Genomic DNA, 27,157 nt, shown 5'->3' on the forward strand with positions numbered 1-27,157 from the left:
GTGTAAACTTGTGTGGATGTCCTTGTATTTGAAGGAACAACCACCTGCTCCTATCTCTAGAGGCTGTTTCTGGCAGGTAAAGACCAGTCCTTGCTAGACTCCTGGACTGATGGGTACCTCCATCCCAGACTGGTGGGATTGTAGCTGGCTCACTGTGCTGGATCCACAGTGAAGGGGTTCACCATTTGATAGGCCTGTCACCAGGGTTGCAGTCAGCTGTGGTTCCTGCCAGATCCCCAGTGGACAGAACTGCTTCTTGGACTGCAGTCAGGCAGGACTGAAGCTATGTCATGGGCTGCCTCCTGGACCACTGCTGGGTCTGTAACAGGAGGTGTGTTTCCAGAGGTCATCACAGGTGTGGCTCTTGCCAGGTTCCTCAGCATCTTTCCACTGGGCCTCTGGTCCGGCAGGACTGCCTCCGTACCCAGAGCAGGGCTGGAGCTGGGTCACCGGGTTGTGTCAGGATCTGTAGGCGGGACCATGGTCTGTGGGTCTGCTTCCAGGGGCATGGGTGGGCATGGCTCCTCCTGCCTCCTTTGGCAGTGGGGCTGTGTGTAGTGCAGTCAGTTCGCCATTTGGTAGGTCTGCATGGACCTGCCTTCTCAAAGTGCTGTCCTTGATCTCAGGCTTCACCAGGGTTTCTCAGTTACCTCCCAGGGTCCCTGAGTTCCCACAAAAGCCTCGAGTTCCCACTTTTGTCTGTAGATGGTGGTCAGATTGTCGTTTGTGTGGGAGCATGTGAGCCGGGACCCCTTATTCCACAGTCCTGCTGTTGTCGTGCCGTGTGCTCTCAGCACAGCATCCAGAAAGACCCTGGTTTATGACAGCCCCAGACCAGTGTGCTGCTGTGCTCAACGGCAGAGTCCTCACTGTCATCCCAGAGACCATGACGTTTACTGGTCCCCCAGCTCCATCATGTTTTTGGCATTCTCTCCTACTGTTTTGTCTCTTTAGCCACACTGGCCTCCTGGCTGGTCTTTGAACACGAGTCATGTTCGTACCCTGGGGCTTTTGAACACGGAGTTTCCTTTTCCTGGAATACTCTGTCGAGATATCTTCATGACCGATCTCTTCCGGTCCCTCAGATTTCACTTCACATACTATCTCAGCAAGATGATTCCATCCGTAATTTCAGTCCCCTGACCTCCATATTTTCTAACCTCATTCCTTGCTTTATTCTTAACATTTCTAGTGTTCCATATATTTTACTTGTTTATCTTTATTGTCCTCTGTTGCTCCCACTAGAATGTAAGAAGCTTTGTAAGACTAAGGATTTTATTTTTTTCACTGTGGTTTCTCCAGTTCCTAGCATAGTGCCTGAGTCATGGTAGGTTCCCAGAAAATGCTTGATGAGAGGGCCTTTACTGAATTGATTGTTATTTCACTACTGTTGATTGAAGGTGGAGTCACCGAAACCAGCAGCTTCTCCATTCCAGGCTGTCACTGGGGCTTCATTTTGTGCCACGTGTGGATTATGATATCGAGGTGGTCTCCTTAGATGATAATGTGGTTTGGTCATTTTAGGAAAGAAATTGCTAACTTTGAACAACAGAAAGCAAAAGAATTGGCTCGAATAGAGGAGTTTAAAAAGGAGGAAATGAGGAAGTTACAAAAGGAACGCAAAGTTTTTGAAAAGTATTCTACAGTTGCGAGAACTTTTCCAGATAAAAGGGAACGTGAAGAAATACAAGTATGTCAGTTATTTATATCATATTCATAACTTATTAAAGATGGCAGTATTGTAAGAATTTTACAGTTATTTGTGTCAAAGAGAAATTGGGTATCAATGTATTAATCATCCATTGACTCAGCAGATAATTGGAGATACCAGAAATACCTTCTGTAGTCACAGCTTTTCATTTTAATTTTTATTACATTTTTTACTCTTTGGCTGTGCCATGGGGATCTTAGTTCCCCAACCAGGGATCGAACCCTTACCCCCTCCATCTTAACCACTGGACCTCCAGAGAAGTCCTGTACTCTTGACTTGTGAAGAGTAAAATATGTCAGTTCTTTTTTTTACTAAAGACTTCCCCAGAAAAGACTACGATAATGACATGGATAAATTCAAAACATTGATTTTGAATTCCTTTTAACTTTACTGAGGAATAATTGAAATATATAGCTATGCTTCCTTGATAGCTCAGCTGGTAAAGAATCCGCCTGCAATGCGGAAGACCTGGGTTCGATCCCTGGGTTGGGAAGATCCCCTGGAGAAGGGAAAGGCTATCCACTCCAGTATTCTGTCCTGGAGAATTCCATGGACTGTATAGTCTACAGAGTCTCAAAGAGTCGGACACGACTGAGCGACTTTCACTCACTTCACTCATGGCTCTGTGTTTAAAAGTATACTATGTGATGATTTGATGCACATCATTGTGGAATAATTACCAAGGTCAAGTTATCTCTGAGTGAGTGGGTGTGGAGAAAGCCGAAGATCTGCTTTGAGCAACTGTCTGGTGCACAGTGCAACCTTGTTAACCAGTCACTGAGCTATACCGAAGCCCCTCAGATCTTACAGTCTTCTTACAGCTCAAAGTTCATGTCCTTTGACCTCCCTTGCTCTCTTTCCCCTCCCTCCAGCTCCCAGAAACCAGCATTCTGCTCTTGGAAGTCAGCTTTTTCCCCCCTAAAATTCTGTGTGTAAGTGATACTATATAGTATTTGTCTGCTGCTGCTAAGTCGCGTCAGTCATGTCTGACTCTGTGTGACCCCATAGATGGCAGCCCACCAGGCTCTGCCATCCCTGGGACTCTCCAGGCAAGAACGTGAGTGGGTTGCCATTTCCTTCTCCAGTGCATGAAAGTGAAAAGTGAAAGTGAAGTCGCTCAGTCATGTCCGACTCTTAGCGACCCCATGGACTGCAGCCTACCAGGCTCCTCAGTCCATGGGATTTTCCACACAAGAGTGTTGGAGTAGGTTGCCAGTGCCTTCTCCGATCTTGTTTGTTTATTTTTGGTTTATTTGACTTTGGAGTCTTAAATTATTTAGATTAATGAGTTACCATTTTAGTAGAATAGTTTATTTTCCCACATGATAACAGTGGTTACCAGTTAGAAATTGCTCACTTGTTGGTTGCACCCCACCGTTTTATAAATAGGAAGTTCAGGGAGGTAATGACCTTGCTTCATGTGTTTTCATGGCACAAAACTGGGATACGAGCCTTGACCTCAACTGGGCCCTGAGTCTGTCTATCTGACATCGAACCCTAGGAAGGGCCTTGACCTCACCTGCGTCCAGCCTCTGTCTGTCTCTGAAGTCACACCTGGGAAGGGCCCCTGAGCCCTATTCTCCCCCTGTTGCCTTTGCTGCTCTGTTGACTGCTATGAGGCTGTGAGAGGGCGGGTGGGTGTCCAGGCCCACACGTGTTCACGAGGTGGTGGGCCTCCTCACTCACACCTCAGTCGGAGTGAGCTTGTGGGTGGTGGCAATGCTTTCTTGATTTGGCTTCCCTCCGCTCTCAGTCACTCTCCGTAATTTGTACCTATGTGGGTGCAGGTGGCTGATTTCTGTTTGTACAGTTGCAGGTAGCTTCCTCAGACATCTCCAGGAGTTTCTTCACTTAGTCATTCAGTGCATCTGAAACAAGTCATTTTTTCAGACCCAGTTTCAGTCTCAGGAATTTCAGGTAGACCCAGTTTCAGGGCTGGGAGTTCTGACTTCATTTATTCCCTTTGTCACTGCTCTTCCTTCAGTTAGTCATGGATTCCTGTTACTGTTTTCTTCGCCAGATAACCCCACTTGTCTCTTTCTATTTCAGTTAATATCTTAGATTAGACCTCAATTACCACATGGCTCCTATGTGGTGCCTGACACCCTTCCCTGCACCACCCCCCTCCACCCGCCGCCCCCCCCGCCCCTGTCACCATCTCCTGGAACAAAATTCCAGGTGATGGTATGAGGTGAGACTCCAGCTTGAACCTCGTTCCTTTTCCTGAGGAACCTGATGTTTCTGAAATGTGATTTGCTGAGTCTTCCCTTTTCTGCTCTTTGTGCTGGGCTAGTGATCCTGGTTTGTTGATGTGTTGTCTATTCTGTTGCATTGTTTTAATTCTAGTAATGGTGTTTTGTGTTTTTTTTATTTGGAAAGGCTTTGAAGCGGCAGGTATCTGATTTACAGGAAGATCTGAAAAGAAAGGAAGCAAAGTGGTCTAGTACACATGGCCGTCTTAGAAGCCAGATAGAAATGTTGGTCAGAGAGAACACAGACCTCCGGGAGGAAATAAAAGTGATGGAAAGGTTCCGACTGGAAGCCTGGAAGAAAGCAGAAGCCACAGAGAGCAGCGCCAGGATGGGTCAGTGTGTGACCTCCTCAAAGAAAGATGGGTTCTTGGTAGGTTTTGTCACCTTGTCTCTGTTGTCATTTAGTCTCTCAGTCGTTTCCGACTCTGTGCGACCCCATGGACTGTAGCCCACCAGGCTCCTCTGTCCGTGGGATTCTCCGGGCGAGAATATTGGAGTGGGTGGCCATTTCCTCCTTCAGGGGATCTTCCTGACCCAGGGATCGAACTGCGTTACAGGCAGATTCTTTCCCACTGAGCCACTAGGGAAGCCTCTGTCACCCTGGGGAGATGCTGAATATTTGGGGAGTTGGATTCATAGAAAGATACAGAGGGTGGGTGCCAGGGCCGGAGGAGGGGAGGGGGAGGAGCTGCTGTTTCCTAGGTACAGACTCAGTTTTGTGAGGTAAGAGCTCTGGAGATGGTGGTGCAGCTGCACAGCAGTGTGAGTGTATTTAAACACTGAACTGCCTTGAGAAGGTTGAGATGGCAGTTCTATGTGTATTTCACCACAGTTAAATTCTTTTGTGCATTGTAAAGATTTCAAACTCATTTTTATGATTCTTTAAAACCACTGTACCATGAAGGAAGTCCCGCTTTTAATCTTTTTTTAAAAAACTTGTTGTTTATTTATTTATGGCTGTGCTGGGTCTCTGTTGCTGTGCACGGGCTTTCTCCAGTGGGGCAAGCAAGTGGGGGCTCCTCTAGTTGTGTGGGCTGACTGCCGCAGCTTCTCTTGTGGCACATGGGCTCAGGGCGTGGAGGCCCAGCAGCTGCAGCCTGAGGGCTCAGTGGTTGTGGCTCAGTGGGCTCAGTTGCTCTGTGGCGTGTGAAGTCTTCCCAGACCAGAGGTCAAACCTATTTTCCCTTGCATTGGCACATGGATTCTTAACCACTGGACCATCAGGGAAGTCCCTCATTTTGATAATTCTTGTAGAGGAATTATAATGCAATAGGCAGGTAATCTCAGTTAAAACAGGGTAAGTAAATTTTCTGCAGAGATCCTCTTTTTTGTGTGCATATGATCCTTTTGAATCAACTGTTGGTTTTTTTACTCATCTATATTCACAGCTGTGATGTGCAGACACTGAGGCACTGGAGATCAAGCAGTGAACAAAACAGACTTCTTGTCCTCTTGGAACTTGTATTCCAGTGGTGGGAGAAAGATGAGTGTTGGACATGGTGTGTGAGGTTGTGATGAGGACTAAGGAGAAAAAGCAAGGAGGCGGGATACCTGTTGGGGGAGGGTGTTGCAATTTTCTGGCCAGCATCTGGGGAAAGCCCTCCTGAGAAAGCGAGGTTTGAACAACGGCCAGGAGAGGGCTCAGTGAGCCAGGATAAGACGATTTGGGAGTCCCGAGGCCAGAGGAGCCCTGTGGCTGGTGAGGCTGGAGCAGAGTCCATCCTGGGGAGCAGAGCAGGTTGTGACATCGGAGATGGGCTTGGAGTGGCCAGTGCAGCTTTCCTTAGGCCTTAATCACTTCCCGGAGTGCTGCCTTTTCTTCTGAGTGAGATCTCTTAACTCTCGGAAGGATGCATGGGAGGGGTGGTCCCCCTGCTGCAGATGTGAGTGTGGACTGAGGTGGGCTCAGGAGCATTGGGGGATTGTGGCCTTAAACAGAGACTGGTGACTGAGGCTGCGGCGCGGTTGCGGGGGGGGTGGAGATGTGGGTGGAATTTAGTGATAAACTGGGTATGGGGTGTGACAGCAGGAAAGTGGGCTTCCAAGTCGAGCGTCGTTTGTTTTTTTTTTTTTGGCCATTTATCACTTGTCCCTTCAAAAGAGAGTACACATTTCCCGGGGTATGGATGTTAGGAGCTCAGATTAGGTCAGGTGAGTTTGAATTGCCTGCTGGACATCAGGTGGACACAGGGCGGAGTTGGGTGTGTATCTAGAGAAGGTCAGGTCTGGGCTAGAAGTTTGGGGCCCTCAGAATGTGTGGGAGAGACCAGACCATTAGGGCTGAAGGTATGGATGGTGAGGAGAAAGAACCAGAGCTGAAATGGGGAGGTTAGTGTGGTGTCCTGAGGGCCAAGTACAGTAGGCAGAGAGGCCCGAGCCTCAGAGGCTGCTGCTGAGTAAGGTGAGGGCTGAAAGTGGATCCTTGAATTTGCCAGAGGAAAGCCTGACTGGGTGAGAGAATGAGAAGCTTCAGACAGAGTGTAAAGCTTTGTGCAGAAGTCTAAGGAAATGAGGTAGTAGCTGCAGGGGAAGTTTTTTTTTGTTTTGTTTTAAGACGGGAAAGTTAACAAGTGTTTATGTATTAGTAGGACTGAGTAGGCGGAGAGGAAAACCTTGATGTAGGATACAACCTGAGGGTCATTGAAGTGGTGTGCACGTGGAGAGGAGCTGAGGTTTGAGGGGTGGAGGCACTGGCATGGACGTCTGTGCCTGGTGATGGGGCGGCTCAGGGGTGAACCCAGAGCTGGACGTGGGGGAGCCCTTGGTGGGAAGTTCCCCCAGCCCTTTACCTTTTCTCAGAGGGCTGGGAAGCCTGGCTCTCTGCTGGGAGGGGGGATGGAGGAGGCTCTGGGAGCTTTGAGGGGAGGGAGGGACGGGAAGTCGGGGTCTCCAAGAGCGCAAAGCAAGGGGGAAATGTGGTCTGACTCCACAGAGGTTAGAGATGGTATGTTTCAAGTAGGAATTATGTTATTTTTGCTTATTCAGCTTTTCGAGTGTAAATGGTAGACAGTTAGCAGAGGTATGTCAGCCCAGTGAATACCAGAGTGAGAGGGGCGTGGAAGTTGACAGTATATATAGTAAGAGTGACTGCAGTGAACCATGATTTCAGTCTGCTCAAGAAGGGCAGAGGTTTGGGGAGACGCAGGAAACAACGATCAGTGGATCGTGGGACCCTGCAGGCTGTAAGCCCTGGAGGAGGGAGGGTGTCAGTGGGGTGAGCTGGGAAGATAGGACGTGGAGTCAGAGGGTGAGATTCCCCACCTCCCTACATGTTATTATGAAAGTTGAGCCAAACAAATTTGAAAGAATAGTATGATGAATACCTGAACACTCACCTAGATCTAATCATTGTTCACATTTTGCCACATTTCCATGTAAAGTGTTTTGCTGAACCATTTGAAGGTAATGGCAGAAATTGTGGCATCTCACCCCTAAATACTTTGGCACTTTATTAAATGGCACTGGCTTTTTGAATGATTATTATTTTGTAAGTTGCTCTAAAATTGATACTTTTGCAGCTCTTAATAATTGCAGATATTGATAATGACTAGTTCTCCTTTGTCCGCTAGAGTACTAGCTGAGGTAGGAGAGAGTGGTCTAGAGGTGGCAGCTATGGCATCATCTCCTGACAAGCGGGGCACGTGGATGAGACTGACTGGGCAGGAGAGAAGGAGAGCTGGCTGGAGGAGGAGATGGGAGTAAGGAGGACATCTCCACTGACCTCTAACCCTGGGGGGTGGGAGGACAGTGTGTGCAGTCTCCTGGTGTCTGACCATGAGTTCCAGCCCTCTCCTCTGACCGCTCTGGTAACGTCACAAAAACTGTTGTTTCACATTGTCTGCTGTGCCTCACTTGAGGAGTGAATGTATTTCCAGAGGTGGCGTGTGAGGATGCGTGTAGTCCATTCCTAGGAGCAGCTGGTTCACTCTGCTTGTTCACTCAGTATATATGAAAACAGCATAAATTGAACACACTTAAAATATTCCCTTTGTAAGCTGAGTTCTGTTACTTTCTTTCCATGTACTAATGTGTAGACTAAACTAATTTTATATTCAACATTTTCTCATACTATAGAATTCATCAATTCGATTTCAAAAGAGTCAGATTTCTTCAGGAACCCAGGTAGAAAAGTACAAAAAAAATCATTTGCCAACACAAGGTAAGATAGTTGCATGATCTTTTTATAAAATATTTTAGAAATTTAAAGAGTGGAGAATTTACACCAACTTAATAGAAATAAGATATTTCAAATATAAGTGAAGCCCCTGTGTATCCTACTTCCAGTTAATTTGCACCCAGACCACATTCCTTTTCTTATTTTTCATTCTTTTAGTACATTGTGTCCATAAATCAACATAGTATTGTGTCATACTCCATCCCTCCGCCATTTGCTTTCTCTCTCAATGTTTTAAGACCTACCCTCAGTAATACATATAAACTCCAGCTATACATATTCCATGTATATTTGCCACAGTTAAGCTGTCTTGTTGATGGGCATTCATGTTTCTATGTCACAGAATGAATAGGACAAGTCTTGGTCATGTGAGTTTCTTTTAGACAAATGTCAGGGGTAGGATATAGGGTCACATCAGGTTTGTCTCAGTTGAAGAGATGTTTGGGTTCGATCTCTGGGTTGTGAAGATCCCCTGGAGAAGGGAATGGCTACCCACTCCAGTATTCTGGCCTGGAGAAATCCATGGACTGTACAGTCCTTAGGGTCACAGAGAGTTGGACACAACTGAGCGACTTTCACTTCCCTTTGCAGTTTTTTTTATTGTCAACAGAACATGCTCTTTGTGCTTGCTAACACTTGATCTGCTTAGACTTTAATTTGGCCAGTGAGATGGGTGTGAAATGAAGAGTCACTGTCATTTCTCTGATAACCGATGAGGTAATGTGAACATCTTTTGATATTTAGTGGACATTTGAGTTTCCTCTTGTGAATTGCCTGTTCATCTCTTTTGCCCGTTTAAAACTCTGTGTGTGCGCTTATAAGGTTTTGCTTATTAAAGTTAATTATAAGCACTGCCAGTATCTTCTGCCCATCTATATTTAGCTTTTTGGTTTGTGTTTCTTTATACATGTGTTTTTCCTTTTAATATTGAATTTAATCAATTTTTTTAAAATGGTTTTTGCTTTTTGTGGCTAAGAAATCCTTTTCAAACATCAAGTCACAAATACACTATTTTTTCTATGAACTTTTGTTTTCACACCTGGGTCTTTAATCTGCCTGAAGTTTTAGAAAGTATTTCTGTAAATTAAATTTATAGAAATGGATATAACATGTGGTTTGAAAATTATAAAGGAAATATGAGTAACCACTTCCCACAATAAGAATTAGCAACACCTCAGAACTGCCTCTTCTGTGATCATATTACATTGCTTTTCCTTGAAAATAGTTTCTACTTTCATAGGTATAGTCCTAAAAAAAAAGTTTCACTTTTTTTGAGCTTTCTGAAGAGTTAGTCATGCTGTATGTATTCCATGGTATTCTTTTAAGTTTTGGGATGTTAAACAATGATGCTGTGAACTTTGCTACACATTGCTGGTATACATTTATTTCTGTAAGACATATACCTAGGGCTAGAGTTACTGAGTAATTTGTAGGAATATCTTTAACAGATATTGCCAAAAATTTCCCAAAAGTGATTTTACTCTCTCATCAGCAATGTAAGTGCTTGCTTTGCTCCACATCTTGTTATTACTTAATTTTCAGAATTAAATTCATGCCAGTCTGTTAGGAGTGCATCTGTATCTCATAGTTTTAATTTGCATCACTATTACTAAATATGTTGAACACATTTGCCTGTGTTTAGTGGCTGTTCAGAATTCATCTTTTGAGAAGAAATGGATGAGATCTTTATTTTGTGGAGCTGTCTCTTTATTGTTTGCGGGAGGGTCCCCACATCCTCATAACCCTAACAGTTTCATGTACTGCAGGTATCTTCTCCCAGTGTCTAGCTTGTCTTTTTTTACTCTTAATATGTTAAAGATATAAAAAGTATCTTTTTTAATTGAAATATATCTGACATATCAGTTCAGTTCAGTCGCTCAGTTGTGTCCGACTCTTTGCGACCCCATGAATCACACCCGGAGTTCACTCAGACTCACGTCCATCGAGTCAGTGATGCCATCCAGCCATCTCATCCTCGATCGTCCCCTTCTCCTCCTGCCCCCAATCCCTCCCAGCATCAGTCTTTTCCAATGAGTCAACTCTTCGCATGAGGTGGCCAAAGTACTGGAGTTTCAGCTTAGCATCATTCCTTCCAAAGAAATCCCAGGGCTGATCTCCTTCACAATGGACTGGTTGGATCTCCTTGCAGTCCAAGGGACTCTCAAGAGTCTTCTCCAACACCACAGTTCAAAAGCATTAATTCTTTGGCGCTATAACATTGTGTAAATCTGAGGTGTCTATCATGTTGATTTGATGCATTTAGATATTGTAATGTGACTGTCAGTTTGTCCATACCTAGCACCTCTATTAAATCACAGTTATGATTTCTTTTTTGGTGGTCGGAATAATTAAGATCTAGTTTTCTTAGCAAGTTTGATGATTATAGCATAGTATTGTTGTTCACTACACTGTGCTTTGTATCTCTAGGACTTATTTACAGCTCACTGCAAGTTGGTATACCCTAACTTTCACCTCCTAGCCCTTAGTAACCACTGTTTTATTCTCTGTTTTAATGTGTGGCTTTTTGAAATTCCACATATAAGTTATACCATACAGCAGTATTCCCTGGTATATATTTACTACATTTTCTTCATTCATTCATGGAAGGGCACTTTAGGTTATTTTCTATATCTTGACTATTGTGAATAATACTGCAGTAAACATGGGAATGTATGTATCTCTTCAATATCCTGTTTCCATTTCCTTTGGATGTGTATACTCAGAAGTGGAATTGCTGAATTGTATGGTAATTATGTTTTTAATTTTTTGAGGAATGTGCATACTGTTCCCTAGTGGCTGTACCAATTTGTATTCCCACCACCATTGTACAAGGGTTTCCTGTTCTCCACATCCTTGGTACCCAACAGGATAATACTTGTTATCACTTGTCTGGGTTTTTTTTTTTGATAGCCATTGATATGCATTTCCCTCATGATTAGTGATGTTGAGCATCTTTTCATATACCTCTTGGACATTTGGATACCATGTTTAAAAATATTTTCTAGTTAGTTCCTCTGCCCATTTTTATTTTTTTAAAATAATCTCAAATTTTTAGTATACATGCTGCTGAAGCGAGCACATAAACAATCTCAAATTTTTATTGTCTTGTTAATAAAACAAAACATGAAGGTCAAAACTGGATCACTTGGCCCTTTCTCTTATCTCCTCCCAGCCCAAAATACTTGCATCTCTTAATAACGAGCATTCTCTTAGATCTGCAGTTGGGCTCGACACCTCAACGTATTCAAGCCTCAGTACAATCTTTGTAGTTTTAGCCTTTTTCTGGAAAATCGGCTTAGTCTGCCCACCAGAGTCCCTCTACTTCCTGTCATAATGCTACTTTCCTTAGGGATGCAGAGAATCCTTGCTTTTCTTGTACTGGGTTACTTTGTGGGGTTGGTGTTTGCCATACTTAGTTCAGCGGCTTTTAGGAACATTCACCATGTTTGCGAGAGTGCTACCAGCACAGAAAGCCCTCAACCCATTTTTAAATTGTATTTTTTTGTGCTCTGTTTTTTAATGATTGAGTTGTATGAGTTCTTTAGGGCCTCCCAGGTAGTGCTAGTGGTAAAGAACCCACCTGCCAATGCAGGAGACCTAAGAGACTTGGGTTTGATCCCGCGGTTGGGAAGATGCCCTGGAGAAGGGTATGGGACCCCACTCCAGTGTTCTTGCCTGGAGAATCCCTTGGACAGAGGAGCCTGGTGGGCTACAGTTCATAGGGTCGCAGAGTCAGACACGACTAAAGTGCACGCATGAGTTCTTTATATATTTTGTATATTAACTCTTAATTTGATAGATGGTTTATAAAACATTTCTCTCATTCTGTAGGTTATTTGTTGATTCTTTGCTGGGCAGAAACTTTTAAGTTTGATGGTTTTTGCTTTTGGTGTTTGTGCTTTTGATGTTATAGCCAAGAAATTATTGCCAAGACTGTTGTTAAGGAGCTTCTTTGTTTTGTTTTGCTCTAGAACTTTTACAGTACCAGGTCTTATGTTTAAGCCTGATCCATTTTGAGTTCATTTTGTGAGTGGTGTGAGAGAGATCCAATTCTGTTTTTCTGCATGTGTTCAGTTTTTGCACTGTTTTATAAAGAGACTGTGCATTCCCCCGCATTGGGTGTTCTTGACTCCCTTGTTGAGTATTAGTTGATTGTATATGTAGGGGGTTTTCTATTCTGTTCTATGGGCATTTACATTAGTTGATTATTGATATGTAAGGACTTATGACTGCCATCCTATTGATTGCTTTCTTTTGGTTTTCTATTTCCATTGTTTCTTTTCCTCCGTTTCTGCCTTCCTCTATAAACTTTTTCCCATGGTGATGTGCTTCATCTTGTTTTGTTGTATTTGTGGATCAACTCTAGATTTTTGCTTGTGGTCAACATCTCAAAGATAAAACAATCTACTGTATGCTATTAGCAACTTATCATTATAAAGACTCCACCACCCTTTTATGTTTTGATGTCACAATTTGCCTTTTTTATGCTCTGATTTCAGTAACGTAGTAGCTGGTGTTTTTTTTTTCGCAGCACTGCATAGCATGTGGGATCTTAGTTCCTCTAGTAGGGACCGAACCTTTACCTCCTACAGTGGAAGTGCAGAGTCCCCACCACTGGACTTTCAGGGAATTCCATAGCTGGAGTTTTAAAAAATATTCCTTTAAACGTTATACTATAATTAGGTGGATTAGGTTTTTGCTTTTTTATCATCTGACTGTTCACGTTTACCAGTGTGTTGTGTTGTGTACTTTCATGTTGTCTTGTTGCTGGTTAGCATCTTCTTGTTTCTACTTGAAGATATCCTTTCAGCATTTCATGCAGTGTCTTATAGGTCAGGTGATGCTGAACTACCTCAGTCTTTGTCTGGGAAAGCCTTTATTTCCCCCTTCATATCTGAAGGATAACTTTGCCGGATAAAGTAGTCTGGGTGGGCAGTTTTTGTTTCATACTTTGGATATGTTGTTTTCCTCTCTTGGCCTTTGGGGTTTCTGCTGAGAAATCCACTGAGAGCCTAAGACTGTGCCTTCATAGGATACTTCTTTTTTTCCCCTGGCTGCCTTGAAGGTTTATTATCATTGATTTAGGAAGTTCTCACCTATTATTTCTTTAAATAATAAAAGCTCTGATTTCTTTAAACTCTGTGCCCCTTTATACCACTCCTCTTCTGGAACAAGTTATTCAAGTATTTGCCCTTCTAGTGGGAATCCAATAGCTGTTGTTGGCTTTCTTAGTTTCATCTCCTTTTCTAGCTGTATTATTCTTGAATTCGTGTTTCCCAAGTCGCTTGTTCTTTCCATCTGGTCTGCTCTGCTGTAGATGCTCTCTGTTGCATTCTTCATCTGTCATTGAATTCTTCACCTCCAGAATTTGAAGTAGCAGATACTTCCTTAACAAAGCTTTTATGACTTCATTGGTTCCTTCAATTCACCAGGCTGGCTGCTAGAAATCTTTGTTTTCCAGGAGGTAGGGCCATAGCTCAAGTTTGTGCTTCCTTCCCTGTCCGCAGACTGACTGTGGCCTATTTTCTGAGCGCTCCATGCAGACACACAAGGAGCTGGCAGCAGTGGGGGTGTGGGCCCAGGGGGCAACCCTTGAGTGGCATGGGTGGACCTCCAGTAGAGGTCCTGCAGTGGACAGCAGGAGCTGCATCCCTCCATGCCCATGATGTTCTTACCTGTTCCCCTCCTCTTTTCCTGACACCCCCTAGTCGTGGAGGTCCAGTCCCTCCTCAGTTCAGGTGCTCCTGGAGAGAAAGCAGCTTGTGAGCCACATGGCAGGCGGCTGGGCAGCTGCTCCCCCCTCAAGCTTTCCATGTCCTCCTCGGGAGAGGTGGTCTGCCGCCACAACACAACTCAGGTCCACGCACTGTCCCTTGGGCTGGGGGCAGCTCTCTCGGGTTCCCCTCTGCTCTGCATTCAAACTTGTCTCTCTCCTGCCCTGGTAGCCTGCTCGTCTACCCTGGACATCTTCAGGTCCATTCTCTCCAGGCTTTTCCTCCCATAGTGAGTGGGGATGGGATGGGTTTGCCGAGTCCCTTGGGTCCACAACTCCTACTGAGGTCTGGTCTATCTTCAGATGCATGGGTGGGCAAGAATTCCCCCAGATCCCTGGGTGTAAGGCGTTGAGGCTCTTTTGTTCAGTTACAGATGTCAAGTTAGTTGTTAAGGGGAAAGAAGAATGGCTTAGCTGCCATGATGCTGATGTCACCTTAAAAGTTCCCCAGTTTCTTTCTTTAATGTAGTTGAATTTCACTTCTTTATGGGTAGTCCTCTTGCCTATAAAACGAGGATATTAGTCTCTTCTTTGGAGGGTGATTACAGGATTCAGAGGTGATGTTAACACAGAGCTCAGACTGCAGTGTGGTTTTTGTACCTGTGACGTGGGGGAAGTTGGTCATTTAGCCAAAACCTCTGTGTGCTCCTTGATTCCTTTTATCTTTACTCCCCATTCCCCTGCATTCCCATCCGTCCTTAAATGAATCTCCTCTGATGTTGATGTTTTTCTGAATTGATTAAGTATGTTGAAGCATATGAAATTGCTAGTACCTGGCAACTTGGGATCCTTGGGTCTGTTATTTGACACAGCACACAAACTGCCATCTCCATAGATGCCCACAGCCTGCTTAGTGGACCCTCTACCTTTGCTCTTCTCCATTCTTGGAGCATTCAGGATCCATTCTGGTTTTTTACATTTAAGTCAGATCCTGGCACTTGAGCTTGAAACCCTTCAAATTTAGGACTACTATCCATTGGCATATAGGAAGACAGTATTAGAACTTTAGTGCCTTTTTAACCTAACTTCAGTTTGTTGTTGCTGTGGTGGTGTGGTGTCTGTGTGTGCGCGTGTACACGCATGTGTGCTTATTTTATAATGTGTGTACTAATACACAGTATAATTGGGTGTATTGGTCATGATCTAAAAAGTTTAGACCATAGCCATTAGGTCTATCCAGCTTCTTTTTCAAGCCAGATTCTCTGTGTTTTTCTGGATGCTTCTACTCTTTGTTCTCCATTTCTGCCCTCTTAACTAAAGCTCCTGGTGACTGTCTCCAGAGCACCTTCAGGTTTATCTGTTAGGTTGGTTGAGCATGTGTCTCTTTCTCCAGAAAGAGGTTGTAAACTTTCAGAAAACGGATACTGTCTTTGTCTTTCTTGGTCATCAGGACTTAAGTATTTGAATAAGCATTTGAATGTATATAATGAAGAGCTAGGAATTAGTTAAGAAAAATACTAAAACTTTCTTAAATAATGAGTGAACTACGGAAATGTTTGACCATAGTATTGAGTAAACTAAAATCTTTCAATTAAATAATCAAACTAACTTTGACAATAATATTCTAACAGGCAATCCATCTCAAAGATCCAAGTCTGAGCCTCGTGATTTAGGCAGCTTGGAGAAGGGACAGGTAAATCTTTGTTTTTATATATTCAGACATATTTCTTAGGCTTACGGTTGATTAGTGAACTGGTTTAAGTTTCCATTTCTAAAGGAAGCTTTTTACTTAACATCGTAAAGGTTTTCTTTACAACACCAACACTAGCCATAGAATCCTATAATAGTGAAATCTGGCTTTTGGACATAAGTGTTAAAGTTTTAGCTGCTTGAGATTTTTATTACATGTCATATAGCACAGACTAAGAGCCTCCTGTCCTTATAGATGGCCTCACCCAGGGAGCTGCCTGAACCAGTGAACTTTCCAGATCCTGACTATAAAGAAGAAGATGAAAAAGAGGAAATTGAGGGAGAAATCAGCCATCCTGATGGAAAGGTTACTTTTTTTTTTTTTTTTAATAAAAAAAGACATGGGTTAAAATATAGTTGAAACAGATTCTAAAATCATTGACTTTTGAGACTTGATGGGGCTTAAGGTCTTCAGTGCTTTGGTACATGTCCTCAGCCTGAACCTTTGGACTCCTCTGAAAACACTTCATAAATGAAAATGCATTTAGTTGCCATTTCTAACTGAGAGGTGCAACATGAGGAGTACAGTCCCATTGTTTAAACGTCTTGTTCTTTCCCCAGATACGACTGAAAGCCTTGGTAACCCCTAGTACTTGTAAAAGCTTCAGTTGTATGCCCTCAGTTCAGTTCAGTCGCTCAGTTGTGTCCGACTCTTCGCGACTCCATGAATCACAGCATGCCAGGCCTCCCTGTCCATCACCAACTCCCAGAGTTCACTCAGATTCATGTCCCTCGAGTCAGTGATGTCATCCAGCCATCTCATCCTGTGTCGTCCCCTTCTCCTCCTGCCCTCAATCTTTCCCAGCATTAGGGTCTTTTCAAATGAGCCAGCTGTTCGCATCAGATGGCCAAAGTATTGGAGTTTCAGCTTCAACATCAGTCCTTCCAATGAACACCCAGGACTGATCTCCTTTAGGATGGACTGGTTGGATCTCCGTGCAGTCCAAGGGACTCTCAAGAGTCTTCTCCAACACCACAGTTCAAAAGCAACACTTTACTTTCGGGTAACAAATTGTTGATGAGGAACGGTTTTCTTTTTTAGAAGAGGAATGAGAAAATTAGGATATCACCAGTGTACAAGGTCTAATGAAAGGAAGGGTCTTGGGCAGCAGTCATCAGTGGCTGCTGAAACCTCAGATGAAAGTTTGACGGGTCTCATGATGCCACCCAGTCAGTGCTGAGGTCATGAGGCAGCTGCGTACTTACTGAATTTCTGGATACGCTGTCATACAGAGCCCACTGCTGTACCTAAAAGGCACTCGTCAGAATAATTCACCTGGAATGTAATCAAGCCTTGATAGTAGCTACTGGGTTTTTTAAGGAAACAGGATATGACAACATGTTAACTGACGCTAAAGTAGAAAAGCAATTGTCCAGATCCAGAATGTGGTCAATATTATATGTTCAGTGACTTCATTCCTTCAACAGTTGGCATTAAAATGGGGAAACGAAGGGACCATTAAAAACTGAGGTTGGAGAGACACATCAACCCAAGTGTGTGTGGACCTTGTTTTCATCCATATTCAAGTAAACCATACAAAGCCTTTTTTTTTTTTTTTTGGCGAATTTAAGAAAAACAGTGTGAAGGATATGATATAATGAGGGAATTACAGCTTTTTAGGGATGATAATAGTTTGGTTATGTTACTGACTGTTCAGTAGAGAGATTTGTTGAAGTGTTTAGAGCTGAAGTGATAATCTGAAGGTTGCCTAAAAAAACAACTGAAAAGTTTGTGGGGAATAGGTGACTTAAGAATGGACATGATGTGCTAATAGGTGAAGTTGATTGTTTTGAATTGGAACTTTTCTCTCCAAGAAATATTTTAATTTTTATTATGAAAAATATCAAAGTAAGTAATTTATAAGAATTAGGGACTTTTTGTCATGTGGTCTCAGAAAATTTTTGCTAGTTTGGTTTTCTTTTTTGTAGATAGAGAAGGTTTATAAGAATGGGTGCCATGTTGTGTTGTTTCCAAATGGAACGCGAAAGGAAGTGAGTGCAGATGGGGAGACCGTCACTGTCACTTTCTTCAACGGTGACATCAAGCAGGTCATGCCAGACGGGAGAGTGGTAGGTTTCCACAGGTGTGTTTTCTCTGTAGGATAAACACCCCTGAAGGAGTGGTAGCGCTGACTCCTTGTCTTTACAGATCTACTACTATGCAGCCACGCAGACTGCCCACACCACATTCCCAGAAGGGCTGGAAGTTCTACATTTCTCTAATGGCCAAATAGGTGAGAACTTGCTCTGCCTTCTCAGTTCTATTAAATTCTTCCTTCCTTTAAAAATAAAATATTTATAATAATCCCCTTTCTTACAGAAAAACATTTCCCAGATGGAAGAAAAGAAATCACATTTCCTGACCAGACTATCAAAAACTTGTTTGCTGATGGACAAGAAGAGAGCATTTTCCCAGATGGTACAGTTGTCAGAGTACAACGGTATGTTACCTGTTAAACTGGTTTCTGGTTTTCAACTTTCAATCAGTAATGAAGTTTAAAAATCTTAAACTTTAATAAGTCATTCACATTTTTAGTTGAGTTCAGAATCTGAGAGCAGGTAAGATGTGTTTGCAGCACTTTAGAATTTTGGACAAGTTTGAGACCAATGGATTCGAATGTTTGCTTAGTCTTTAGCCTAGCGATCTAAAGGATATCTAAAGAACACTTCACAAAAGGATGGCAGATACTTATTTAGAAATAAGTTTGGTGAAATTTGAAAACAGTGAGTGAGACACAGAAGGGAAGCTTCCCTGTCAATTGTTAAGAATAACTGGACTCTGTATTTTGATTTTCTGGGTCTTCCTGTCCCAGCCAAAGCACTTAACTCTTCTGGCCTCTCTAAGCCAATTCCAAATTAACAATTTCTTTCTTTATCCTTCTGAATGTTAAATTTCTTGAAGTCAGAGATGACTTCTTTAATCAACAGTGAAGAGCATCTTATAGGTTCCATTATTATTAAAACCGTAATAGAGGTTTGTCAGATCCAGTCCTGTTTTTAGTTTTACCCTCCTTTCCTGGAGTGTAGCAGTTAAGTACCCATTAACTTGAACTATGTGATGTAAACTTGGCAATAATGTAGGAACTCCTTATGGTCATGACATTTTCCCTTATTGTGGTCTGAAATCTGGTGCTCTTTATCTGGTGCTCAACTAAAGAAAATTTGAGGAAAAGCTTATGTGTACAGTATAGATTTCAGAAACTTCCCAATTTTGACTCTTACAAAAAGTTCCCTAGAGCCATCTATTTAATCTCATGGCCAGTCTTTTCTCATCTGTACTCAGACACATCCCATGTTATTAGTTCATTCAGGATTATCATTTTTAAATTGAGGTATGACATATGACATTAGTTTCAGGTATACCACAAAAATTTACTAGATATTTATATATACTGCAGAATGATTACAAAAGTCTAATTAACATCCATTATCACACATAATTACATGTTTTTCTTGTCATAAAAACGTTTTATTCTCTTAGCAGCTTTCGAATGTGCAATTCATTCAGGGTAACTGTGCTGTTTTTCACTTACAGCAGTGGTTCTCAAACTTAAGGGTGCATCTGAATCTGGAGGGACTGTTCAAGGGCTTGTTGCTGGGCCCCACTCAAATAATTTGCATTTCTAGTGAGCTCTTGGGTGATGCAGACACCACAGGGCCATACTTACTAGAGCAGTGGCTCTCTAACCTTTGTATGTAGCAGAGAGCCACATATGTGTTCATATGAAATTTGAGAAATAAACAAAATAGAAAAAAACATTCTGTGTTGAGAAGTTGACAGCTTCTCAACTTTAGCGCCCTAGCTTTGTTTAATAATGGGACATTATTCTTAAAATAAGGACCAGGGATACTCTTGGAGGAGGAATAACTGCCAGATTTCTCCTGCTATAATCTTCATGTTTTTATAAAGGAATTCTATTCAAAATTTACAGAGATGGCAACAAAATCATAGAGTTTAATAATGGCCAAAGAGAACTACATACAGCCCAGTTCAAGAGACGGGAGTATCCAGACGGCACTGTGAAAACTGTGTACACAAACGGGCATCAGGAGACCAAGTACACATCTGGTCGAGTAAGAATGAAAGACAAGGACGGTAATGTTCTCATGGACACAAAACTGTCATGAAAATTGTGTGACTTATCATGAAATGACACTAAACTTGATTTTCTTGTTAAAAAGAAATGTACATTTCTTGTGGATTCTGTGGTTTAATTTATATACTCTGTGTGTGTGCGTCTGTGTGTGTATATAAATAAATAGAAAAGACTTTGGAGTATAAAACTATTTGCTTTTTATGTTTGAAATGAACAGGGCAGCTTTCATTTTGAATTCATCTCCCTTGTCTTCTATGGTCATAAGCAGCATAGATTTTAATAAGGGGATGCTTTCTATGGTTGGTGATGGCTATGAAAACCAGGAAGTACAAGAAATACAGTATCACATAGTTTTTATCACACAGATTTTCCTACTGCCTGTCAGCCCTATCAAGGTCATGCTCAGAAACATCACTGAAGGAGGAATCATTTCTCCACTCACTATACTCAATCAGTGCTGAAATTAAAGCATTGTATCTACCACCAAAGTCACAGAATGGGAAGTTAAAACAGTGAGGGAATATAGAAGTAAGTCAATCAGTCAAACAGGTAGGAAGAGTTCATTCTGCGAGTGCAAATCTCATGGGAGGAGAAAGCAGCTGTAATGAGGGTGATATCTGGTCGAAACAGGACATGTGAGAAAGGCGGGGCCTGAGAAACAACCAGGCAGTGTTAAAAGTTTTCAGAGAAAATAAGGAATTATATTTACGTAACCTCAGGATTTAGAAAAGTTGGTTTTAGAAAAGGCAGAGGAACCAGAGATCAAATTGCCAACATCCGCTGGATCATGGAAAAAGCAAGAGAGTTCCAGAAAAACATCTATTTCTGCTTTATTGACTATGCCAAAGCCTTTGACTGTGTGGATCACAATAAACTGTGGAAAATTCTGAAAGAGGTGGGAATACCAGACCACCTGACCTGCTTCTTGAGAAACCTATATGCAGGTCAGGAAGCAACAGTTAGAACTGGACATGGAACAACAGACTGGTTCCAAATAGGAAAAGAAGTACATCAAGGCTGTATATTGTCACCCTGCTTATTTAACTTATACACAGAGTACCTCATGAGAAACGCTGGACTGGAAGAAGCACAAGCTGGAATCAAGATTGCTGGGAGAAATATCAGATATGCAGATGACACCACCCTTATGGCAGAAAGTGAAGAGGAACTAAAAAGCGTCTTGATGAAAGAGGAGAGTGAAAAAATTGGCTTAAAGCTCAACATTCAGAAAATGAAGATCATGGTATCACTTCAGGGGAAATAGATGGGGAAACAGTGTCAGACTTTATTTTTTTGGGCTCCAAAATCACTGCAGATGGTGACTGCAGCCATGAAATCAAAAGACCCTTACTCCTTGGAAGGAAAGTTATGACCAACCTAGATAGCATATTCAAAAGCAGAGACATTACTTTGCCAACAATGGTCTGTCTAGTCAAGGCTATGGTTTTCCAGTGGTCATGTATGGATGTGAGAGTTGGACTGTGAAGAAAGCTGAGCGCCAAAGATTTGATGCTTTTGAACTTGGTGTTGGAGAAGACTCTTGAGAGTCCCTTGGACTGCAAGGAGATCAGCCCTGGGTGTTCTTTGTAAGGACTGAAACTTCAATACTTTGGCCACCTCATGCGAAGAGTTGACTCATTGGAAAAGACTCTGATGCTGGGAGGGATTGGGGGCAGGAGGAGAAGGGGACGACAGAGGATGAGATAGCTGGATGGTATCACGGACTCGATGGACATGAGTTTGGGTGAACTCCGGAAGTTGGTGATGGACAGGGAGGCCTGGTGTGCTGCAATTCATGGCGTCACAAAGAGTCGGACACAACTGAGCGACTGAACTGAACTGAACCTCAGGATAGAAAGCCATTTTTGTTTCTGGTTGGGGGGCCCACGCTGTACAGCTTCTGGGATCTCAGGTTCCCAAACCCAGGAAAATGAACTCAGGCCACGGCAGTAAATGTGCCAAATTCTAACCCCTAGATCACAAGGTCCACTCTTGAGAAAGACTTTTAAATGAGACACAGCATAAACCTTAAAGGTTAATGAGTCAAAAGTTTGTCCAAAGATACCCCAAAAAGAAAAGTCACAGACTAGGAAAAGATACACATATCTGACAAAGGATTAATAAACCAAATACATTAAGAAGCCTTACTAGTTAGAATTACAAAAGATACGAATGAGCAATAAACAAGCAACTAAACCAGTGAATGCATATTACAAAAATGAAGTATCTCTTTATAGTAGTATAAACTGGCAAATAATGGTCTGGCCACACTGCATGTCAGCAAGGAACTCAAGATTACTAATGGTAGAGTTAGTTTGAAATACAATTACTAATGGAATTTACTAAGTCCTGAGGTAAGTATATTCACTAGAAAACCACTCATAGGTACAGAGAGGGTCCTACTGTAGAATAATTGAGAAAAAACTGGTAACAAAGATCTAACAGAATAAATGATGTGCATAGAGGGATGTAACAATGCAAGTGAATAAAACAGCTATGCATATCAGTATGGATAAAAGACTGTAAATAAAGTAGGGAGAAAGGCAACTGTGTGATACTGCACACACTTAAAAATATACAGAACTGTATATTGTTTATGGATGCTTACATATACAGTAAAATTATAAAGACATATATAAGCACGTGCTAAGTCGCTTCAGTCATGTTCTACTCTTTGCGACCCCATGGACTGTAGCCCACCAGGCTCCTCTGTCCATGGGATTCTCCAAGCAAGAATACTGGAGTGGGTTGCCATACCCTTCTCCAAGGTATATAAGCACAATAAATGCCAAATTCACAGTATTCACCTCCTTTGTAGGTAAGAGAATGATTGGGGAAGGGTAGAACAGCCACCTACACCTGTGCTGACACTGTCTTATTTCTTAAACTGAATATATAGGAAATATTTTTCCTAATGTGGCTAAAATATTTAAAAATTAAAATAAGTAAATACTTGAAAGCAAATATTTATTAACTTTTTTCAAACAGTTCTTAACAGTTCAACACGTAAGGAAAAAAAACAAAAGCCCAGCAGTATTGCAGAACAGGTGAAGGAAATAAGCCTGAAATGGTCTACATTGTAAAACCTTCTTCTGGGCTTCTACAGATGCTCTGTACTGTATACCTGAAAAACAGAATGTGTTATTTTAAACCTCTGCTTAATGTTCAAATCTAGTTACTAAATCGTGTGTTACACTTCTGTGAATGGATAGAGTGTGAGCTGTTTACTGATTAACCCTAATGATCTTTGTTATTAGGACACTGGTTGTCCAGTAGTACCATATGCAGAGGTACGAGTTACGAGCCTGAATTATTTCCAGTGCTGCTCTCCTCCTTACACCCCGAAACTATCTGGTACCATGAACAATCAGGACAGCTGTTTGGTCCCAGCATTTTCACAACTATGGAACCTTTCTGATACTGACACTCAGTAGTATAGAAGGGCCTGTTAAGGAGAAATCTAGACGAGAGATTCTTGTTGAGCTTGGTTGTCATTCCTTTGAGAAACAGCGTGAATCTCTGCTGTGTCAGTGCTGTGCCTGAAGCTGACTGTAAGGATGAACAAGAAATCATGGTACTTACATCATTCATCTCGGTCTGCAAGCCCCATTTCTACTAATGACATATGAATTGGATACTGTTTATCTTCATATAAAGTCACCATTTGTTCTGGTACCTGAGCCTAAAATGAAAAGATCTTTGTCAAGAAAATACCATCATGTCTTTGCTGCCTGTTTCCTCCTACAGCTAGCAAGAGAGAGAAGGCATTCTCTACGTTTGTTTATAAATTGGTACTATGTCCTTTCAAAGGTATCTGTGATGGTTTCTTGCTAAATTCCATTCTTTCCGTCTTCTACTTTATTTGAAATGTAACTCATCCCCAAAGTTTTCCTGGATTGAGCCAGTGGGCTCTCATGGTATCTTCCTTGTTAAAATTCATTTGCACTGTACACATAAAGTGTACCTTTATGCACACACCACATTTCGATTGTTGTTCATGAGGTGAATACACATTTATTTGTAAGAACACTTACTTGGTCTGCTAGTATTTTCACTGGTTTCTTGAGAGAAACCTTGCATAAGCTCTTTACTGCACACAGAGGAGTGTGATATGTACAGAGGTTTTCAAAAAGCACTTTCTAGTAACAGCACTACTTCATTAAGAGCTCATTTTTGCCACAGCCAATATATCAGAAATCCCCAAATCTCAGGTCCTCAAATCAGTGCAAGTTGGGCGAAACAATAGTGGTGAGGATGAAGCTGAACTGAAGAACATGTTTCCATCTAAAGGGACAGTTGCTGCACCACTTGTGTTGTCATTCCAGAAGATTTTATAATATTTAAATATATAAAATATTAGATTTTATAATACATAAAATATATAAATACTAGATTTTATGACACTTAAAAACAGCAGTTTTGGTGATTAATTTTCCAGTTTTAAAACAGCTGTTATTAAACATGGGTACAGGTCAGAGTTTGTGGGTCTCCCTTTTGTGTCTAAGCCTCTAAAGTAGAAGGCATATTAATACTGAGCATGACCTGGATTTTCTTATTTGAACCTTTTCATACAGTTCTATTACATTAAACAATTCAAAATTAGTGTAATTATGAGTACCATGAAAACCACTTTCTCTGATTTTGACCACGATTCCGTTCTAATTTTTCCAACTTTTAGGACGCAGTTTAAATGTCACTTCTCACCTGTCGTACTCTACTGGGCAGGGGCTCAAATACCATATTCCAGTCTCTTCAGACAGAAATCATTCCCGCTTCTCCCTGCGTCTCACCCGCAAATACCTGTACTTGTTTGATTCACACTTTATTCATTCTACTTCTATTAGTGGTTTACACGTTCCCCTCATTGAATTCAGTTCAGTTCAGTTGCTCAGTTGTGTCCGACTCTTTGCGACCCCATGAATCGCAGCACGCCAGGCCTCCCTGTCCATCACCAACTCCTGGAGTTCACTCAAACTCATGTCCATTGAGTCGGTGATGCCATCCAGCCATCTCATCCTCTGTCGTCCCCTTCTCCTGCCCCCAATCCCTCCCAGCATCAGAGTCTTTTCCAGTGAGTCAAATCTTCGTATGAGGTGACCAAAGTATTGGAGTTTCAGCTTTAGCATCCATCAGTCCTTCCAAAGAACACCCAGGACTGATCTCCTTTAGAATGGACTGGTTGGATCTCCTTGCAGTCCAAGGGACTCTCAAGAGTCTTCTCCAACACCACAGTTCAAAAGCATCAATTCTTTGGCACTCAGCCTTCTTCACAGTCCAACTCTCACATCCATACATGACTACTGGAAAAACCATAACCTTGACTAGATGGACCTTTGTTGGCAAAGTAATGTCTTTGCTTTTGAATATGCTATCTAGGTTGGTCATAACTTTTCTTCCAAGGAGTAAGCATATTTTAATTTCATGGCTGATTTTGGAGCCCAGAAAAATGAAGTCAGCCACTGTTTCCCCATCTGTTTGCCATGAAGTGATAGGACCAGATGCCATGATCTTAGTTTTCTGAATGTTCAGCTGCAAGCCAACTTTTTCACTCTCCTCTTTCACTTTCATCAAGAGGCTTTTAGCTCCTCTTCACTTTCTGCAATAAGGGTGGTGTCATCTGCATATCTGAAGTTACTGATATTTCTCCGGGCAGTCTTCATTCCAGCTTGTGCTTCTTCCAGCCCAGTGTTTCCCATGATGTACTCTGTGTATAAGTTAAATAAGCAGGATGACAATATATAGCCTTGACATACTCCTTTTCGTATTTGGAACCAGTCTGTTGTTCCATGTCCAGTTCTAACTGTTGCTTGCTAGCCTGCATACAGATTTCTCAGGAGGCAGGTCAGGTGGTCTGGTATTCCCATCTCTTTCAGAATTTTCCACAGTGTGATCCACACAGTCAAAGGCTTTGGTATAGTCAATAAAGCAGAAATAGATGTTTTTCTGGAACTCTTGCTTTTTGATGATCCAGCGGATGTTGGCAATTTGATCTCTGGTTCGTCTGCCTTTTCTAAAAACAGCTTGAACATCTGGAAGTTCATGGTTCACGTATTGCTGAAGCCTGGCTTGGAGAATTTTAAGCATCACTTTACTAATGTGTGAGGTGAGTGAAATTATGCGGTAGTTTGAACGTTCTTTGGCATTGCCTTTCTTTGGGATTTGAATGAAAACTGACCTTTTCCACTCCTGTGGCCACTGCTGAGTTTTCCAAGTTTGCTGGCGTATTGAGTGCGGCACTTTCACAGCATCATCTTTTAGGATTTGAAATAGCTCAACTGGAATTCCATCACCTCCACTAGCTTTGTTCGTAGAGATGCTTCCTAAGGCCCACTTGACTTCAGCTGCTGTAAGGAGCAGTGGCTGTGCTTTGCTGGAGCAGCCGTGAAGGGATACCCCACATCCAACGTAAAAGAAACCCTAGTAAGAAGGTAGGCACTGAGAGAGGGCATCAGAGGGCAGACACACTGAAACCACAATCACAGACAACTAGCCAGTCTGATCACATGGACCACAGCCCTGTCTAACTCACTGAAACTAAGCCATGCCGTTTAGGGCCACCCAAGACAGACGGGTCATGGTGGAGAGGTCTGACAGAATGTGGTCCCCTGGAGAAGGGAATGGCAAATCACTTCAGTATTCTTGCCTTGAGAACCTCATTGACTTATCCGTTCTTTAATTACAGAATATTTATCTGGATCATTTTTTATCTTAGTCATTACATCCCTGATATTTTATATCATTGCAGGGCTAATCAAAAGCTTCAGTATAAATTATATAAAACTAAGACATCATTTGCACCAGCCGTAAAATTAATCCTATAGTATTTACAGAATTATAAACTTTAAAGCATTTTACATGTAAAGCACTTTAGAAAATTACTAGGGATCCTTGAAATAGCTTCGAAAGAATCTTGGTCAGTTAAGACAAATACTTACCATGGAAGAAGCATAAAGCTGTTTTCCTTGTAGACAGTCTATCATGGCCCACAATGCTTCCATGCTCCACTTTGGACAATATGGTATTCTTGTCTTTCCTACGTCTCTCAAGGGTGGTTTAAACCCTGCCAAGAGAACCTTTATGGCTCGAGCTGGATACTGCATAAGATGAAGAGGGATTTGACGCAGTCTGTCACAAAAGAAATTCTAAAATTAAAAAAAATTTTTTTAAAGAATAAAAAAAAACCCTATTAAAAAAAATGTGAATGTCACAATTAGGGGAAAACTTTATGATGTTGGATTTGGCAGTGATTTCTTTGATACGAGACCAAGAGCACAGGCAACAGAAGAAGAAAATTCAATTATATCAAAACTTAAAACTATGCAAAAGGCACAATCAATAGAGTGAAAAGGCACCTTGCAGAATGAGAGAATATATGTTCATGTTAAAAACGACATTTCTTCAAAGAGCTGTAAATGGCCAACAAGCACATGAAAAGATGTTCAACATCACTAATCATCAGGG

At 42.0% G+C, this 27,157-nt stretch overlaps 2 protein-coding genes and 1 pseudogene across 15 annotated transcripts in view; 1 reads left to right on the plus strand and 2 right to left on the minus strand.

Annotated features, from left to right (window-relative positions):
* CENPJ (centromere protein J) overlaps positions 1-19,883 on the plus strand; it is a 37,377-nt gene extending 17,494 nt beyond the window's left edge. For 7 of the 12 annotated variants that reach the window (XM_027973683.3, XM_042254932.2, XM_060394514.1 and 4 more), the window contains 9 exons: positions 1,525-1,690; positions 4,091-4,333; positions 8,038-8,122; positions 15,482-15,543; positions 15,796-15,906; positions 17,529-17,669; positions 17,749-17,833; positions 17,920-18,040; positions 19,532-19,883. In XM_027973683.3, coding sequence (XP_027829484.1) covers positions 1,525-1,690; positions 4,091-4,333; positions 8,038-8,122; positions 15,482-15,543; positions 15,796-15,906; positions 17,529-17,669; positions 17,749-17,833; positions 17,920-18,040; positions 19,532-19,727 — 1,210 coding nt within the window. In that variant the 3' untranslated portion in view covers positions 19,728-19,883. Of the gene's footprint in view, positions 1-1,524; positions 1,691-4,090; positions 4,334-8,037; positions 8,123-15,481; positions 15,544-15,795; positions 15,907-17,528; positions 17,670-17,748; positions 17,834-17,919; positions 18,041-19,531 lie in introns of those variants that run through there. The other 5 variants (XM_042254931.2, XM_060394517.1, XM_060394516.1 and 2 more) reach the window with 2 other exon arrangements.
* On the minus strand, positions 11,199-11,581 carry LOC105611678 (large ribosomal subunit protein eL42-like; annotated as a pseudogene).
* Positions 19,884-22,646: 2,763 nt separating the features above from the next.
* The window catches only part of RNF17 (ring finger protein 17), a 115,302-nt gene continuing 110,791 nt past the window's right edge, over positions 22,647-27,157 (minus strand). For all 3 annotated transcript variants that reach the window (XM_060394510.1, XM_042255122.2, XM_060394509.1), the window contains 3 exons: positions 26,632-26,821; positions 23,279-23,378; positions 22,647-22,820 (listed from right to left, as the gene is read on the minus strand). In XM_060394510.1, the coding sequence (XP_060250493.1) occupies positions 23,280-23,378; positions 26,632-26,821 (289 nt within the window). In that variant the 3' untranslated portion in view covers positions 22,647-22,820; position 23,279. The remainder of the gene's footprint in view (positions 22,821-23,278; positions 23,379-26,631; positions 26,822-27,157) is intronic.

This window comes from Ovis aries, chromosome 10, assembly GCF_016772045.2.
Source record: "Ovis aries strain OAR_USU_Benz2616 breed Rambouillet chromosome 10, ARS-UI_Ramb_v3.0, whole genome shotgun sequence".
NCBI lineage: Eukaryota > Metazoa > Chordata > Mammalia > Artiodactyla > Bovidae > Ovis > Ovis aries.